Genomic DNA, 17,761 nt, shown 5'->3' with positions numbered 1-17,761 from the left:
GTCCAAATCAATGGTGAAATTCTGCAAAAACGCACATCTCTATTGCAGTGTTTTAAAATCTCTGCTCCTATTTTATCTTGTAAAAGCAGACCGAACCAACGACTCATAGATACCAGAAAATTATGAAGGCTCCATATTGAGGAAACATTTGAAGGAGCTGTTGTTGTAAGAAGTACTCTTCATTTTTTTTCGATTGGAGCAAAAATTAAAGAAAATTCTTTTAATTACACATTCAAATGTATTTCAATTTTACATTTTTACAAAGAAAAGTACAAATCATTTATTTAAAACGTTTCAGAGATACATTTTCACTCCAATATTTAACAGCAGCAATGATTTTAGTTGATTCATGACAGTGTGGTTTAATATGATAAAATTGAACTTGGAACTTTTTTGTCATACGTTACAGAGCTTGATATTAGTCAGTAAGAAGTCGCGTTTGTAAGGTTTACTTCAAATAATGTTGACATATTCTGAAAACTCAATCCTTCAAAATTAATATTCTTTTAGATACTTGCAGTAAAAAACTGAATTTTAATAATCACTCGGTTGAGATTAGGAATTAAGAAAAATGTTTAGCTTTTAAAATAAATGTTCCATATTGCCTAGCTTTGTCAACTGCAATTGATTTCAGGAAATACTTGACAAGGCATCAGCAAAGATTTGGATTAGAATAAAAATAATAAAATTAAAACGATTTATGACAAATAATTCTAGACAGAACATTAAATTGGATATTTTTAAAAGTAAAATATACAATTTCATTTCTTTTTCTTTTTTTCCTCTAGGTCAAAACGCTTTCTAAAAATATTAATGCATCAGGAATGAGGGTAAGACAATCTTTTGATATAAATCAACAAAAACAGTGATACCAGAAATAAATAAAGGGAATTTTAGGGGGGGGGGGGGGAACGATGAAGGGAATAGTGGAGATTGGAAAAGTTTTTATCACTTTCCTTAGTTTTCATTCGTTATTCTCATTTTAGCGTATTTGGGTGGGGTATGCAGCAATTAAACATTAAACCCTAGCATTTTAAGAGCTGTTAATCACTAATGAAATAGTACATGAATGACGGACTGAAAACCAATACCTTTATTTCGATCATGATTATGATGTGAGTGTATACATTTTTTTTTTATAGAGGATATTAGCGAGGTAACATTCATGCATGAAAATCAATATGTTATGCTACCACACACTGAGGACATCAATATTTTGATTCTAACATTGTATTAAGTTCTCTGAACATTACAAATTAAACCCTATCTTCAAGACAAAACATGGACTGGGTCCAGCAGAGAGTATTCAAGTTCGATAATTCATCACTCATTGAATTAAAATATGAGAAAAAACTGATAATCTCCACCAGGTTATAAAAGAGCAGTTGTCAAATACAATTCTTGACTTAAAGTAAAAGATACTTAGTGAAAATGGCAAAAAATGAAGTGCATCTAGTTCACATTTTAGCTTTTGGATGGCTGCAGTATTGAGCACACATTTTTTACTGGCAATTTTGTGCCAAACATGCCAATATTCTGAGCGTAGCCATTCACTAATAAAATAATGAATAGCAAACTGCAACCTGAAATCGATTGATTTTAGGCGTTCCATCAGAATGTATAGCTACAGAGCAATTTTCAAAAATCAAGAAGTAAATGAGGTATGTAGGGGAGACAAATTGCGTTTGTACGGATATAAATAGAAAATGGTTGAATTTACGTCCGTTTGTACGGATATAAATAGAAAATGGTTGAATTTACATCCGTTTGTACGGATATAAATAGAAAATGGTTGAATTTACATCCTGAAGGCCAGTTAAAGTCTGATGACTTTGTGATTACAAAGAAAAGAATACATTAAGCATGGGTAGACATTTTCTTCTTACATCTTATGAAGATAAACTTAGCAACTCTGAAAGATCAGCAGATAAAATTTTTTACAAAAGTTAAGAAGAAAAAATACGCTAACAACACAAAGAGGAAATAATAAAAAAGTAAAGTAAGAAAAGTAATTCACTTAAAACTCAGAGCAGCCTCTGTAAGACATATGATGATTAAAAAGGATTCAAGCGCAAGTGATTGAATACATTACCAAGTTTGCTTTGTTTTTTTACCTCCCTTTCAACAGCCTTTGGGGGGAAAAAGACTCTTTATCACAGACAATTCATTCTCTTTCTATCACTTTTTGTTGGTGCCTTTGTGTGCAACCACAGTATTCAAATGATTTATGTCTACACATGAAAACTTTTGTAAAGTGGCAATTCATTAGAATGAAAAAGATATATTGAATTTTAAAATACCAAGAATAAATTTTTTCACTCATGGACTCTCAAGACCCACATCAATGGGAGATTTACAAGAAGATTTTGATACTAAGTGAAGAATGAGAATAACAATAATAACAATAATGAAAAAAAATGAGGGGTGAACTTAAAATTTTGATGACAACGATATTAATGAATCCTAAAATTCAACATGACAAAAAGAATAAAATTAAGATTGAAGAACAATCTTGCCAATACCATTGGTACGTTCGCTTTTATCCTGATATCAGCGTACATCTCAACGCTTCCACAGAATCACAAAAAACTTCATTTTACCAGCTATTTACCCAACTTCAGTAATACAGGACACTGATAGCTTCAAAGAATCTTGAGCATAAAAAAATTGAAACTTGTGATCGGTGAATCCAGTGAAGGCTAATGAAGAATTAAAAATCTGGCAAGCAAAAAATTTTTCGAAGGCAAAGTTTACACAACAGTTACCTCGAGTGAATCTACAAATAAAAGTAATCTTTTACATGTAAAAGAAAAAGAGCGCTTCCCGAATTTTGTCCAGATATACTTCATACCTCAATATCCTGATGAAGTGCTGTCCCGGTTGTTCCTTATGATTGAGAAAAACTAAAACTGAAATTCAAGGGTTTAAAACTCCTTACTGAACTCAAAAAGTTGTGAGAGCAAGTAGAGACTGACATTTCAGAAGATAATTTAATCAAGGATATCAACCTTTCATTCATTTTAAAACATGCTTCTATCTAAAAACAGTACATGCAGTTACAAAACTTTCGCTGCAATTAAACTTTTCTAAAGACAATCTGCTTTTACAAGCGGTGGTGAAGCGTAAATCATCTGCTGCCCAATTAGAAGGTACGGTAAAGAATTGATTGTTATGGTGCTTGCTGCAAACACCATGATAATCGATCCTTTTTCACAGATTTAAATCGCAGACTAATCGATTCATAGCAAATCATTCTTTGTTACTGTTAACAAGAGAAGATCATCCTAAACAAAATTGGAGAGAAAAGGAGAAAACAAAGAGAACTCCACATCTATTGAAGCTATTAGTGTCCATCATGACCATTTGTGTGCTTGACCTGTTGACAAGAACAAAATTTTAGGAGAATTAAAAAATAAAATAAAAAGCAGAACGAAAAGAGAGCACTGAAATACCGACATTTTCAAAAATATTAAGTACTATTCAATCGATAAACCATTTGACAAGTACGAATTTAAGCATTCTCCTACGTTTCCTCTTCAAAATTTTAGATAGCGATTTTTTCAACAAAAATGACTAATAGTACTCACCCTTTTCCTTCTTCGCCCGATGCGAATTTTCGGTTGTCAACTTAAAACTTAAAACACAAGTTTTTTAAGTTGACTAAAAACTCAAAACTAGTGCTTTGAGGTTAAAATTGACAACCGAAAATTCAAATCGGGTGAAAAAGGAAAAGTGTGAGTACTGTCAACCCGATAAAGGAGGAAAAAGAAACATAAAGAAGACTAAATTATCTGCTATCCAAGATATGGTAGTTTATAATCCGCACTGGTAACTAAAAATTTGAATTTGAAAAATCAGAGTCTACGGGAACCAAATTGCCCACTGCTGAAGTTTCGGCAAGCTTCTTAGTCAAGCAGTGTTCCTTCCCCGCCCTGTATTGTTCAAAGTGTATACAACATGCAACAGCTAAGCCAAAGCGAGAGATTGAGATTGCCACATTTTAATACTGCAGAGACTGCTGCGTTGATATTTAGTGGACGATTTAAATAAAGTAGATTGCAATTTTTTTCTTATGAGTACGAAGTTTGCATTTATGAGCAGTTGATATCTTAGTTAGGAGTTACTTTCAATAATTTTTGTAGCACAAATCAAGTACTTCATGAAATTTTGATGAGGAGACATGAGTCATAATACTGAAATTTGCACCGTATCCGGTCGTTCATGGATTTAAATTGGAGAGAAAGCCAGGTTAGAATGAGCTTTTCCCTCTTCGATGGGAACTTTCAGAGTTGATACAGAAATTATTAACCTACAATGGCAAAACGACTATACGTCTGTTTGTATTTTTGGTAATTTGAAAGGTTTACCTTAGTAAATCCAAGCTTTATGGCTATTCAAGCTCGGTATTACTGTTCATTACCTGAGTTCACATCTTAAGTGAAGAAACACTTCTCACCTCCCTCTATTGTCTAAGATAAAACCACCACAGCTGAAACGTCTCCTTGTACAATCACCTTGGACAATGTACAGTCAAATCTTCATCTTAGCTCTTATTGAAAATTTTTCACGCGCTATCAAATTTTTTCAATTCAACATCAGATTGCATAAAATGCACATACAAAACCAGATAAGTTAGGAAATAAGACTGTATAAAATCAATATTTTACACATGTTCACTTCAGAACTCCCCTAGGAAACTACGTTTAATGAGAAGCTTAAGATTCAACCAGCATGACAGTTTTTAGAATTAACAAGTAAAATTGATCTGGTGAAAATATAAAAAAAAAGTAAACCACCCTTGGTTCTTGACTTAAGAACTAATTGCTTAACTTCCTTCTGACTAGAATGTTTCCTGAATGAATTTGAAGAAAAAACGAGTATAGTGCTCTGTTGGTTATTTAGGTTGGCAGAGACATTAAGTAGAAACAATAATCAAATTTTCTTACCAGAGTGATTAACTTTGGAATTTTCAGGAGCAGCTGACGGACGGAGAGAAAAATACCGAGTTCTAAAAAAGAATACAAAAACAAAGTCAGATGAAATCTAGAATTGATTCCAAAAAATAACGAACAGTTATTTTACAGATATGATTGTAGGTGTATGGGATGGTAAAGTCAAGTCAATAAACCCTGGTCATCATACTGTTTGACATACCAGAGCTATCAGCTTTGGAGTTCTCTTATTAAGGCGCGCTTAGTTCCATTGTGACATGAGCTCTGTCATGCAGGATTTCTTATGGATCTCAGAGCTCACGTCAAAAAGGGTATAAGTAGTTCCTTTTTATTTAGATATGTGCATTTGGTCTTCATGTGTAGCTAGTTTCTATTTTCTGGTCTAACTGCTGCATTTTCATTTTTATCAGTTTAGTCAAGCTGATTTTGGAGAAGAACTTCGAACACAAAACAATCGAAAGTTTCAATCTCAAAACTAAGATACGAAACAGAAAAATTAAAATGACATGGACAAAATACTTACAAGAAACACTGAATGGTCAATAAGAATAACAGTAAGCGAGGAAAAAGAAAACAAAAAATCTATCGCACTTATGCTGCTTGAAAAGGCAAAACATTTTTGTTTGCTTTCCCTCAAAATAAGTAAAATCACAAAGAGAATTTCGAAAATTAAAGCTCCACCTTTTTATCATTTATACGTAGATTAGAGGGCAATTTTGAGGGTGGGTGGCAAAAGCAATGGGCGATGTTCATTTCTCTAATTCTTAACATATGTTCGTAATAGATCTTAACAAATAATGGAATATTACCAAAAATATATTCTGCTATGCTTAATAGTCCAGTATTTTACATTAATATTTAGATTCCCAAAATTTCTACTTCTAGAAGACATTGCATGGCAGCAAAACATAAAGGCATTTTTTTAATCCAGATCAATTAAATTCAGATGAAAATCTGTCTGAGATCACTTCACGGATTTCTGGTATCTAGCAGGCAATTGAAAATAATTTTTCTTTACATGCTTTTATTTATTTCCACTGACATCTAAAGCTTTGAAAACTGCTATTTTTAAAGTTTTCATCACATCCCTCTTTCAGGGAAATTAGATCAGTTTCTATCATTAGCACTTCCCTTCCTTGCCCTTGATATGCTGATTTAAATTTCACCGGATACTTCATTTGAAAAGGCAAAAAGGCTTCAGATTTAGAATTGTTCCCAAAATGGCATTTATCAAAGGGATTTTACTAGAAATGGTTAAATATTGGTGGCTTAACTCACAGATGGATTGAGCAAAACCTAACTTTGACCAACCATTTAAAAAAACACCTCACCTCATGCTGGCTACACTGGGTAATGAATGTTTCTTGATCTAAGTGCCAGCCTCTGTGAAGAGCACAACTGTAGTGAACAGTGCTTCTACAATGCCTTGCTGCACAGCCTATACTTGCTCCAGATATTCCACAATGATCACATTTCTGAAAGTTAAAGAGAACGAATCTAGGTAACAGATGAAGACGGACTAGTTGTATTTTGTAATGGTGCAGAGCAACTTCAGATAAAACCACAACCTACGTAAGAAGTTATTGTCTTTGGCAAGAAGTGTACCATTTATGAAAGTTGGTAGTTGCATATTCATGTAGGTGCTTTGGTTTCACATAAAATGATTTCTTTCAATGTTGGAGAACTTGTTTCAGCTTGCTCCAGGAGCAGTATTAAATCACTCAACACATTTCACTGACTGAGTTGAAAGAAAAGGTTGTGGTTGATAAGTCATGACACTGTGAAAATTTACATCTGCGACAGATTTAAGATATCTTATGAAATTTTGATGCAGTTGAAAGGTGCTAAAGTTCACGTCCGGCATACTTGAGCGGTGATATAATGAAAGTTGAGTTTTCTGGGACGTTTGAAACGAAGATCGGTAACTAGACCTTCAACTGCAGATGATTGTGCACCCATCTTTACTCATAGGTATTGTTGTTGATGAAATATTCATGGTGTGTGAAACAATCGATGTTAGTTGTTATTGAACTTCCCAAGGCGGCTATTACTCATCATCACAAGTTATAATTATGAAACTTAAAGTGGATAATTCACCACTTGATTTAGAATGACATTTAAAACCAGACTCAACGATCTTGTTACGACTCAGGATTGAGACAGCACAACACTTAGTATGCATGAACCTTTAAGCTTTTCAAGAGCATTGGCAGGATATCTCAACATCTGCTGAAAAGTTAACGTTTTACAGTGTTCAGACTCAGCAGCAGCAACATTTTCTTCAATACTGTTGGCGAAATATGCTGGACATCTCGTGATAACATATCAATAAAAGAAGTGATTCTTGAAAGTCAAAAGACGATTTGAATGACAGTATTTTGTACATTAATTCAAGAGTTATGCTGAGCTAAAACTTACGGTAGATAAAAATGTAACATTGCTAGGCAACTTAGTTGATCAACTAGAGACAATTGCCCGTCGATTGCCGCAAAAATCATGAAAATCGGCTAAGAAGAACGCTGGAACTAAGCGTTACCAGATACACAATTTTAGGACTTGGAGCTTATATATATGATTGTTTACTTTCCGAAGAAAATGTTTCTCATGGTGCTCAACCGCCCCCTTCCCCTCTTCGCCTTTTAAAAATAAACTAACTGGAAAGCATTTAGGAGCGCTTTTTCATAGTATTGATACTCACTGTGCCACAAGCTGCCCATACAGCATCATCTAAGCCTTGAAGCTTTGAACCAACAAGATACACACCGGACGCCCAAACACAACAATTTTCATGAACCCACACTTCAAATTCATTGCTATTAGGTACAGTTAGTACTCCTTCTGCTAGTAACATAGCTGCTTTGGCATCTGTCAGTTTCTTTTTCTGGAAAAAAAAGTCAGGTATGATTATTGATAAGTTTTGATGGCTATGACTCAAGGATAGAGGTTTTCCATGCATTGAGGCTTAATTCTATTACATAAACCTTCCGGCTGATTTTTCCATGGATAAATTAAAGGATTTCAAAGTTCTTTGGAAGAAAAATGAAGAAGTGGGGATCGTTTGGCAGTATGCAAACCTTTCTGGGTGATTCAGAAGTTTAGATCCCCCAGGTTGACTTTAGAACAGTCGTACCTAAAGATTTGAAAATTTTGAAATATTCTTAGGATCACCCTGTACAGTTTTGGATTTGCTAGTTATGCAGCATTCTACCAGGTTTGTTTTATAAATATTTTATCCTTTTGACAAGAGAGGAGAAACCTGAGATGCAACAGTGACAAAGTATATTTTATCTTTGCGGTATTTTATTTTCATTTCACTTACAAAAGAATTAAATCCACAATTCCTTTTAAAAAATCTAAACAAAGGGGTACCTTCTTGACTTTTTGATCACTAGAATTTGACGAAACTGAATCCTTGTCTTTGATGTAGTATGGACCGAATAGATCACCGGATGGGTCTCCATTAACTCCAGGAACATGTGGTCCTTTCTTGCAAAAGAGACAGATCCACATTTCATCTGTAGATTTGATGGTCTCTAAACTGCCTTCGGTAGCTTTTGCTGTAAAAAATAAAAAAGTTAGATGGTAAGATAATGTCTAATTTAACACTCAAGAACGAGTATTTTCATGACTTGGTTATAATTTTTAATTTCTGACTCAGGGCAGTATATGGAATTTTATATGTACTGTTGTTCATGTTACATTACACCTGAAGGGCTAATAAGTTTAAAAATAATTGATTTGACAAGGGTGCCACTTGTGCCCTTTTTCCATGTAACTATTCCTTACGAGATTTAAAATTTTGTTGCATGTATATCAGAGACAAAAACAGATGATAAGTGGTTCATCGATCTTCAGCACTGCTCAATATGAAAGGTAAGAATGCATTGGACATTTCTTTGAGCATACAGAGAGCCAAATCATTTTTATGATTCAATCATTTCATTTTCGGAAAAATGTTAATTCTGAAACACACAGGGAGAGTTCAAATTACCTGGAGCACACATTGGAAGAGGTTCCAAAAAAACACCCATACTTTCAAAAGATAGTAGAAGAATTGTGTGAGCAGAGAGAAAAACACAGAGATGTGTACTAATATGAAACAGGCAGGAGGAAAACAAGAAAGAGAAAACTTTGATCTGTAGTTCATCCTCTGTGTCTTGCTTATCTACCTTTCTGAACTTGGTGATTTGTAGCATTCAGGCATGTTCTAATCTATTCTGCACTACCAGACAGATTAATTTCCTTTGTATCGGATAGAACTGATAGAAGAGATATTGCTCATTGAATAAAACCATGTTGCCAAATTTTAGGAATATTTTTATCGAAACATTCATGAGATTTTGTGTAGTGACCAAGCAAACATGTTTTGCTACTAAACTGCTTCTCCAATAAGAGAAAAAAACTTGTCATAGTTAAATAAATGACATGGCGCGAGTTGTAGCAAACATGGGAAGTCTGAAAACCAAAAATGAACTGCAGTTCTCTCTGGATGGTTGAAAATTATGTACATTTGAATGGGCAAATGCTGCAATTTTAAGTCCAACGTTTTAATCAGTGCTAAGTAATGATTATTGATCATTTGTTTCAGTAAATTTTGGTACTCAGAATTTTACTATTAAAAAGATTTAGTGAGACATCCTGTTGCTTGGCTTTCAAAAAATTAGCCTGAAGAAATGCAGTAAAGTTGTCTGATCAGAGGGAAAGGTATGGGCGGCCTGCTTTTGATTCTGTGCTGACCTACTGACTTATCTTAAACATAGTTTGACGGCATGCAGCTAAGAAAAACAAATACTTACAGCCACTTATTCTCTGAGGTCCTTTCTTTTTCAGTAATGCGACTTTACTGTCCTGCGTCTCTTCATCTTCTGGTTTTGACCTACAGTTAATGATGGTGTAACTAGTTGGATTTTCCTTTGGTCCTTCAACATGGATTACCGGTCCTCGTAATTTTGAATAGAAACTATCATTTGATGTGTCCTTGTCAATTTTGAATTTTTTGGACAGATGTTTACCATCTTTTCTACCATCTCTAAACCTTTTAAAACTTTTTTTTGATCTCTTGATATCACTAGAAGAACAACTACTTAAAATGCTATTATCGGAAGATCTTCGGGCACTTTTAATTTTCTTAGAGCTTTTTTCCGTTTTTAGAGCTGGTTCTGTTTTCACAGACGTTTCCGGCTCAACAATCCCAGCAAACATTTTCTCAAGCTCTGATTCAATTTCATTAAATATTTTAATGGGTTTGTCAGCTTGGGTTTTCCCATTCAATTTTTGAGGATTGTCATTTTCTTTAGCTTCCAAGTTTTCAACAGGTTCCTGTTTTATCATAGCTGCATCTTTCGTTGGCGATTTCATGAGAACATCCAGGTTACACTCTCCGTTGAAAGACGGCGGGGAGGGGGACTTTAAAATTTTTTCGACAGACTCTGCTCTCAGTACTCTACTTTTTTGGGTTGATCCTGGGGAAATTTTCACAGGCTCCGGTGATTTCGCATCAGAAATTTGAAACATGCTCTCGAGTAAGGACTCGACATTGTCAGGGTTTGGAGAAATGTCTTGATTATTAGTTGAAGCACTCTTTGGAGTGGTAATTCTATTAATTTCAGGTTTTACTGTATCATTTATTCCTGAATTAGTTGGAGGTTCAGGTTTTAATATTGAACATTTTGGGCTAGGATCTTTCAAAGTGACGACTACTTTTGCTTGATGAGGGGTACTATGCAAGCTAGGACCTTTTGGTTTGCCTTCAGCATTGGTATTGGTTTTAGGTGTTGAGCTATTCACATTACTTGCGTTGGCTAGACTTTCTTTCACTTCTGATGATGACACTGTCTTCATTGAGTGTGTGCTCATGGTGCTATCTGTCTTAGCCATACTTGTACAAAGGCTGGTTTTCCCACTATTAGAACTATTACCAGCTGGTGAAGGGTTGACTTGCTTAACACATTGGTCATTCCTGTCAGTCAGCAAGCATTGTGAGGAGTTTGTGGAATCATTGGCTTTAAAAGCATTGCTTTTCTGGTCTGCCATGGAGGTACTAGTCAATTTACTTGAAAATGTAGGAGTGGTCACCGTTTCTGGAGGATGGTGAAAGAAAGGTTCCCCAGCATCACTAAGCAACTTCATCAGAGCATCAGGATCAAGTTTGGTATTTTCCGAGACACAGGATCCATTTTTATTGTTTTTTCCTGGAATGAAAAGGAGATTTAAAATTGAATACCAATTGAAAGCCACACAAACTACATATAGTTGAAAGTGGTAAAGAAATTAAAAGCAGAAACTACTTTTTTGCAGGAATTAACATGAATTTAAGTAATTTGACAAAACCATATCATGCGATACATTTGCTGAAAGCTCTTGTTCTTGATAAAAACACATGTTGATGGCTAGGGAACAATGCTGCTTTCTGCAAACTGGCTATATTACAGGATGAAGAAAAAACTTTGCCATTTGTGTGATTTTGAGGTATGGTTTGGAACTTTGTTTTATATTACAGCGTCCTAAGAGTGCTCTCATGCAGAATTGGAAAAGCATAAAGACATCAGCTTGCATACTTTAGACTATAGGATGTAGCAAAGTTACAGCTCATTTTTGCCTAGATTGTCGGTAAAGCAGTAGTGTTCCTACGCCTTTAATACGCACACTGCATTTGGTTGAAATTCCATCTTGGTGGATTGTCTCTAAGAAATTTCACAATGTAATCCCCAGTGATATTGCAGGAACATCATACAAAGGCTGTCCCAAAAAAACCGAGAGTTTGCCTCCTCTGAAAGAATATGGTGCTATTAAAGATATTAGAATACCGTTTGCAGGAACTTACAGATTATTTTTTAAGTTTTTTAACAAGCTTTTATTGAGCTCATTTGGTGAAAAGTTTGCATTTCTACAGTGATTTTAGGGCGACAGGTATGAAAAAACCCTCCAGAAATTTTCGAGTCTCCAACTCTTCAGCTTCTCTCTGTGAGGATACTCTAAACTGAAAATGAAGTTTACCTCTCTCAGATGCAAGATACAACTAATCTTCTAAAAGTCTCGTTAAAACTGTCGATGTTTGAAAAGTCCAAAGCTCAGCGTGTCTGAGATTGCCTTCCCTGTCGATGTTGGCATGTGTACCCAGAAATGTATCCGAATATTAACGCCTCACCCTGAGAATATTGTCAAGTAGTAATAGACTTACCATCATTGCTTTGAGTGAGACTGGGCCAGGTTGATGACAATGCTGAGGAATATGTGGAGGTTACAGAGGAGGTAGGTAGAGATGAATACGAGTTATTGCATGCTGCTTGATCCAGAAAGGACCCTCTCACATCTTGAGATTGCAGGGATTTAGGAAACTGACCAGACATGTTTGTAAAGATGACAGCTAGCTAATGAATACAGCCTGACTGATAAATAGTTGTGTCCAGCATTATCTGCAAGTATCTAGAGGTGATAATAGAGGTGCACCTGAAAAAAAGAAATGAAATGTGAGAAAACACATGAGAAACAGAACTGACTTGCAACAGAAGAGCCACCTTACTTTAACTGTCCAACTCTTCTTCACTATCTGATTCAAAATGGACTGGCACTTCCCTCATCATTGATGAGAACAGCAACAGGGTCTCTTCGCCAGACAGCTACTCAGGCTGTTGTTATATGAAGCCAGCACTTGAATTTTAGCGCTCTGTTCTTTCTAGTTTATTAAGGTGTAAAACTAAGCAAAATGCAATTTTGTTTATCACTAATAAAGAGCTGATCTCCTTAAACTGCTATTCTTTCTTCACAGAAAATCATAAAACCTGCCACAGATGGGTTAGAGAAAGTTTAGTTAGTTAGAATGGTTATGAGCAGAAAACCAGTTAAGATATCTGCAAATGAAAATATCGCAGCCCTCTGGTGTTCCTCAATTGCCACAAGGCAGCAAACGTGCAACCACTTATAAAAAGAGAGTGAGTACTGTATCTTACAAGGTTTTTAAAACCAAATTTAGACGGTCAAAATTTTCCCCGTATGGGGGACTGATGTCACAGGTTTAGCAATCCTGCGGACCCCAGCTGGTAACCCCTGCCTCATGGGGTAGTGGAGATGGTCACCGGCTTCAAGGCGTATGAACCACCCATTGGAAGGGCAGACAGGGCTCTCAGCTGTAGTGGAAGCAACCTGTCTAGGAGAGGAAACTCCGAAAACAAACCCCGGTCCTCCAGGTTGGGGGTTGAGTCATCGGGCTAACTCCCCGATACTCGGAAAAAGGAATACTGTTAAAGACCCAATAACAATTGCCTCGGTACAAATGGAAATAAACGGATTTATCGGAAAAAATTACGTAAACGGATGATGGTTTTTGGAACATGGAACGTACAAGGAATTTCTACGAAAATGACGGAAGTGGTATCGGAGATAGGGAGTCACGGATTTGATGTCACGGTATTAACAGAAACGAAGAAGAAAGGACAAGGCTCTGTAAGTGTAAAGGAATACGATTTGTTTTATAGTGGCGTGGAAAAAGATCAGCGAGCTCAACAGGGTGTTGCAATTCTTATTCGCAAGAGCCTACGCAAGTGCATCACTACATGGGAAGCTGTTAACCCCCGAATGATAAGATGAATATGACAGTGTTTGGCCATAAAATCACCATTTTGGGAGTGTATGGAGTCAACGATGATTCCACTGTCGCAGTGAAGGACCAATTTTTCGAAGAATTGAACGAGGAAATTGGTAAGATTGGATCCAGGAGGGAAATCATTGTGTTGGGAGATCTCAATGGTAGAATAGGATGTCAAATTAAAAGTAAGATCGTCGGCCCTTTCGGAGAGGCGGCACTAAATGATAACGGAGCCCGTATCATTGACGTATGTGAGCAAAGGGACATGAAGGTGCTCAATGGGTTCTACCAACACAAGGATATCCATAAATTTACTTGGGTTCAGTCTACTCGCGGATTGAAATCAATCATTGATTATGTGGTTGTCAGACAAGACACGGGAATGAAGATTCAGCAAGTTAGAGTGTGGAGAGGTCTTTCCTGCGGCAGTGATCATTATTTCCTCGGGGCGAAAATAGCTTTCCCAGTGAAAGGGAGCCAGGAGACCAGGCAAGCACAGGAAGAAGTTCACCAACAAAAAGATCGTGTCAAGCTTGTAAACTATAACATTGACAGCTTGCAGCATCCAAGTGTAAGGGCTTTATATGGAAAGCGCTTGGATGAGAAGTTGGGCGAATCAAGGGACGGTGATACCGAACAGCAGTATCAGTTCCTGAAGGATTGCATTCACTCGGCAGCAATGGAAGCTCTTGGTGTCGCTGATGATAGGAAAGTTAGCGAAAAACCTTACTGGTGGGACGAAGAAATTGAGAAGGAGATTCAGGAGAAACGGAAAAAATATCATCAGTTCCTTTCCTCTAAAAAAACAGAAGACAAAGAGGCGTATAAAAAAGCTCAGACGCAGGTACGAAGGCTCATAACCAAGAAAAAGAACGAATCTTGGGAGAGGAGCTGTAACAAAATAGACACGTACATAGGAGGAAGGAAAAGCACTGAGAGCTGGAAGTTGCTGAAAGGGCTGCGAAGGGACATGAAGCGTGACTTAATATCTCCGATATCCATTGATAAACTGGAGGGGTATTTTAAAAATTTACTGACAGAAAGGCGACCTGAATTTCAAGATGGAGGCGTAAGCTTGGAGTATACTAACGATAATCATAACTTGGAGATCCATATGGAGGACGTGGTAAAGGCCGTACGAGAGCTGAAGAACGATAAAGCTCCAGGTCCGGGAAATATCCCTGCTGAGTTGATCAAGTGTGGAACCTGCAAGCTGTTTCAACGGTTGAGATACCTGATGCAAGATTGCTTGGACGGTGGAAAGGTACCGACAGAATGGAAAGAGTCTTGGGTGTCACCTATATACAAGAAGAAGGGTAGAAAAGATGAGTGTGATAACTATAGAGGACTGTCGGTTGCAGGTACCCTGAGCAAAGTGTATGGAAAAATCTTGAAAGCAAAAATTGAAGAGGAGTGGAAAGAACATGAAGCGGAAGAGCAAGCAGGTTTCAGAGCCGGTCGGTCAACGATTGATCACTTATTTACCATCATCCACGTCATAGAGAAAAAGAAGGGAGTTGGCCAGGAATTACATCTAGTGTTTGTGGATCTCCAGAAAGCTTACGATAGTGTGCCATTGATGAAACTTTGGGAAGCCTTGAACAAAAGGGGTTTTAGTGGGGGACTAATTAGTGCTATTAAGGAATTTTATGGTGGGGCTTTCTCTAGGGTTAAATCGCATGGGGAGTTATCGTTGGGGTTTTTAATTACTAAAGGACTGAAACAAGGGTGTTGTTTGTCGCCAACCTTATTTAAAGTGTACCTGGAAGAAGTTTTAAAGGAATGGAAAAGATGCTGTTCGGGAATGGGCGTCCCGCTACGTGAAGATGGCACCCTTTATACTCTGTGCTTTGCTGATGATCAGGTGGTAATAGCTCAGGACGAAGAAGATGCGAATTACATGACGCGGAAGCTAGTGGAAGTATACCGAAAGTGGGGAATGGAAGTAAATGTGGTTAAGACGGAGAAGTTGGTTATCGGTGGTGATCAGCAAAGCATTGAACTGGAGGATGGCCGGAAGATCCTGGACTGTGAAGAGTATAAATATCTCGGAGTTTGGTTAACTAAGGACGGAAATTTGGATCGGGCCATTAAAGATCGGAATGTGCAAGGCAGGAAAGCTATCGCGATGCTAAATGGGGTTCTCTGGGACCAGAGTATCTCCAAGGAGACCAAAAGGAAAATTTACAACGTCATCGTGAAGAGTATCGTAACTTACGGGAGTGAGGTCTGGCAACTTAAGAAAAGAACTGAAGACATGCTTAGGGCAACCGAGATGGACTTTTGGCGAAGGTCTGCTGGGATATCGAGAAGAGAGCGTATCCGCAATGAAAGGGTACGCGAGATAATGGGTGTGGAAAAGGACATCGTGCACGATATCAGGTCCAAGCAGTTGGTCTGGTATGGACATGTGCGAAGGATGGCAGATGATCGGTTGCCCAAGCAGGTCTTCGATTGGGTTCCTCCCGGAAGGCGACGGCGTGGACGTCCTGTGAAAGGTTGGCGACAAGGGGTGGAGGAGGAGATCAGAAGGTGCCAATTGCCTGATGATCTCTGGGAGGATAGGGGGCAATGGCGATTGGGCGTCGCAGAGCGCGAGGCGGCGCTATAATCGCGACTTTATGTATGTATGTAAATTTTCAGCCAACAAAAGCAGGTGAAAGGTTGAATGGAATCTGCGACGCAAAAAAATTTGGACTCGATTACCTACAGTTGCCATGTAATATCGTCATAATGCTGGACATCAGCATTTCTGTCAACTTCCACTGGGCAAAAATACCTTTTAAGCGTGTGTGCCTGAATATATTATCCAACTTTTAATCCAATTGGATGGAAACTTGGACAGAAAGTCAAAGGTGACGCCAGATTCAAGTCCCCATTCAAATTTTCATTTGACTGTTGTATACATTTGGCAGTATCACACAATCCAACTGTTCATCTGGCAAAAGTGGAAGAGAAGTTGGAAGAAAGGTTAAACCACCTAAATAAGGGTTTACGAAGTTCTTGGTCAGATGAGAGACAAAAAATCCAAAGTTCGGCAGCAATTTTGTTCCATGTAATATTTACTTCAGCTCTGCAACGTCTGTGTGTAGTATCTATAACCTACTTAATTGACAAATCTTTTGAATGGTGAGAAAGATCTGCAAATTTAAACTATATTCTAATTTGAAGAGGCAATGGCAAGCTTCTGTTGACAGTCTGTTTGTGGTAAAAAGAGGTTAGGAGTGAGCGCCTTCACCAACTTTTGAAGAATCAAGTGCACGTATAAACAGATGAATGCTAAATGGAGAATAGATCGCTTGAAATAGGTATGGATACCACATCTGCCATAAAGAGATGGGAATAGTAATGTTAACTTGTTGATTACAACGGCTTGCAAGCCTGATTTAAGAGGAAAATGATTTCATCACTGAGTGCACTTTGAGTACACATCAAGAGACTTTACCAAGAGGAAAACTGTAAAGGAGGATAATTACCCAAGATCATCCAAGAGAAAATGAATGGGATGATTTCAAAACACACCTGGCAAAAGTAAATAGTATGATAAGAGTTGTTGTAAGAAACGATAATAATTACAACTATTTATGACTCAGAGACTGCGAATGCAATGGAACTAATGGAAGATTATGGATACTTTATGGAAGTGGAGAACGGAGAACGCGCTAACTAGTATTTTCGAATTTCGATTCGTGGGAAGGTTAGGTTATCCTGGGATAGGGTTTTTTTTTAAATTACCCTAACAACTCCTGAATTCACTTTCATGTATTTAATGTGATAAAAACGGAAAAAACGATGAAGAATTAATGGAATCTGTTTAAATTTTGAAAAGATGTGATGCGAAGGTATGAAGGTATATATCATGTAAATCGATACTATCGATTTATTACGGTAAAATCAAACGGGTTAAGGTTATAAAAATGTTCTATCGAATTGGATCCAAAATCCAAATACGACTGTCAGTTTTGTTTACATTCTCCGATCTCCGACAGAAATTTAAAATTTCTTCAAACCTTTTCCGTCTCTGCCTTTTCCCTACGAAAAGCCGCCCAAAATATTAATTTTCCTTTAACAGTATCTTTATCGTTCAATTTTCGACTTGTGTGCGGATTTAGAGTAGTCTTGTTACTCTAAGACTTCTGTTATTTCTTATGTATCCTGCTATCCTTATTTCAATCATTTCTTTCTAGTCCTAGTCTTACCTCACTTTTAGAAAACACTTCGCATC

The 17,761-nt window shown here is 37.1% G+C and overlaps 1 protein-coding gene across 2 annotated transcripts; it reads right to left on the bottom strand.

The window, feature by feature from the left end:
- Nucleotides 1-215: 215 nt before the first annotated feature.
- On the bottom strand, nucleotides 216-17,208 carry LOC109043584 (uncharacterized). Of its 2 annotated transcripts, none has more exons than XM_072296919.1 (8): nucleotides 17,059-17,208; nucleotides 12,133-12,401; nucleotides 9,749-11,143; nucleotides 8,322-8,509; nucleotides 7,651-7,833; nucleotides 6,284-6,427; nucleotides 4,947-5,008; nucleotides 216-3,376 (listed from the first exon to the last, which is right to left on the bottom strand). In XM_072296919.1, the coding sequence occupies exons 2-7, from the start codon at nucleotides 12,299-12,301 to the stop codon at nucleotides 4,970-4,972; spliced, it is 2,118 nt and encodes a 705-aa protein (XP_072153020.1). In that variant the 5' UTR covers nucleotides 12,302-12,401; nucleotides 17,059-17,208; the 3' UTR covers nucleotides 216-3,376; nucleotides 4,947-4,969. The 2 variants fall into 2 exon arrangements, with proteins under 2 accessions (XP_072153020.1, XP_072153019.1); XM_072296918.1 differs by having other exon boundaries at nucleotides 17,013-17,201.
- Nucleotides 17,209-17,761: the final 553 nt, after the last annotated feature.

The sequence above is a fragment of the Bemisia tabaci genome, chromosome 2 (assembly GCF_918797505.1).
Source record: "Bemisia tabaci chromosome 2, PGI_BMITA_v3".
Taxonomy (NCBI): Eukaryota; Metazoa; Arthropoda; class Insecta; order Hemiptera; family Aleyrodidae; genus Bemisia; species Bemisia tabaci.
Note: the sequence above shows the minus strand (reverse complement) of the source record. Positions and strands in the feature narration are given on the sequence as shown.

Excerpts from the sequence above, each read along its gene's own strand:
- LOC109043584 (XM_072296919.1), bottom strand. The coding sequence starts at position 12,301 with ATGTCTGGTCAGTTTCCTAAATCCCTGCAATCTCAAGATGTGAGAGGG. Across the intron at positions 11,144-12,132 it reads TCTCACTCAAAGCAATGATG|GAAAAAACAATAAAAATGGA; the intron begins GTAAGTCTATTA and ends TTTTCATTCCAG. Across the intron at positions 7,834-8,321 it reads GTGATCAAAAAGTCAAGAAG|AAAAAGAAACTGACAGATGC; the intron begins GTACCCCTTTGT and ends TTTTTTTTCCAG.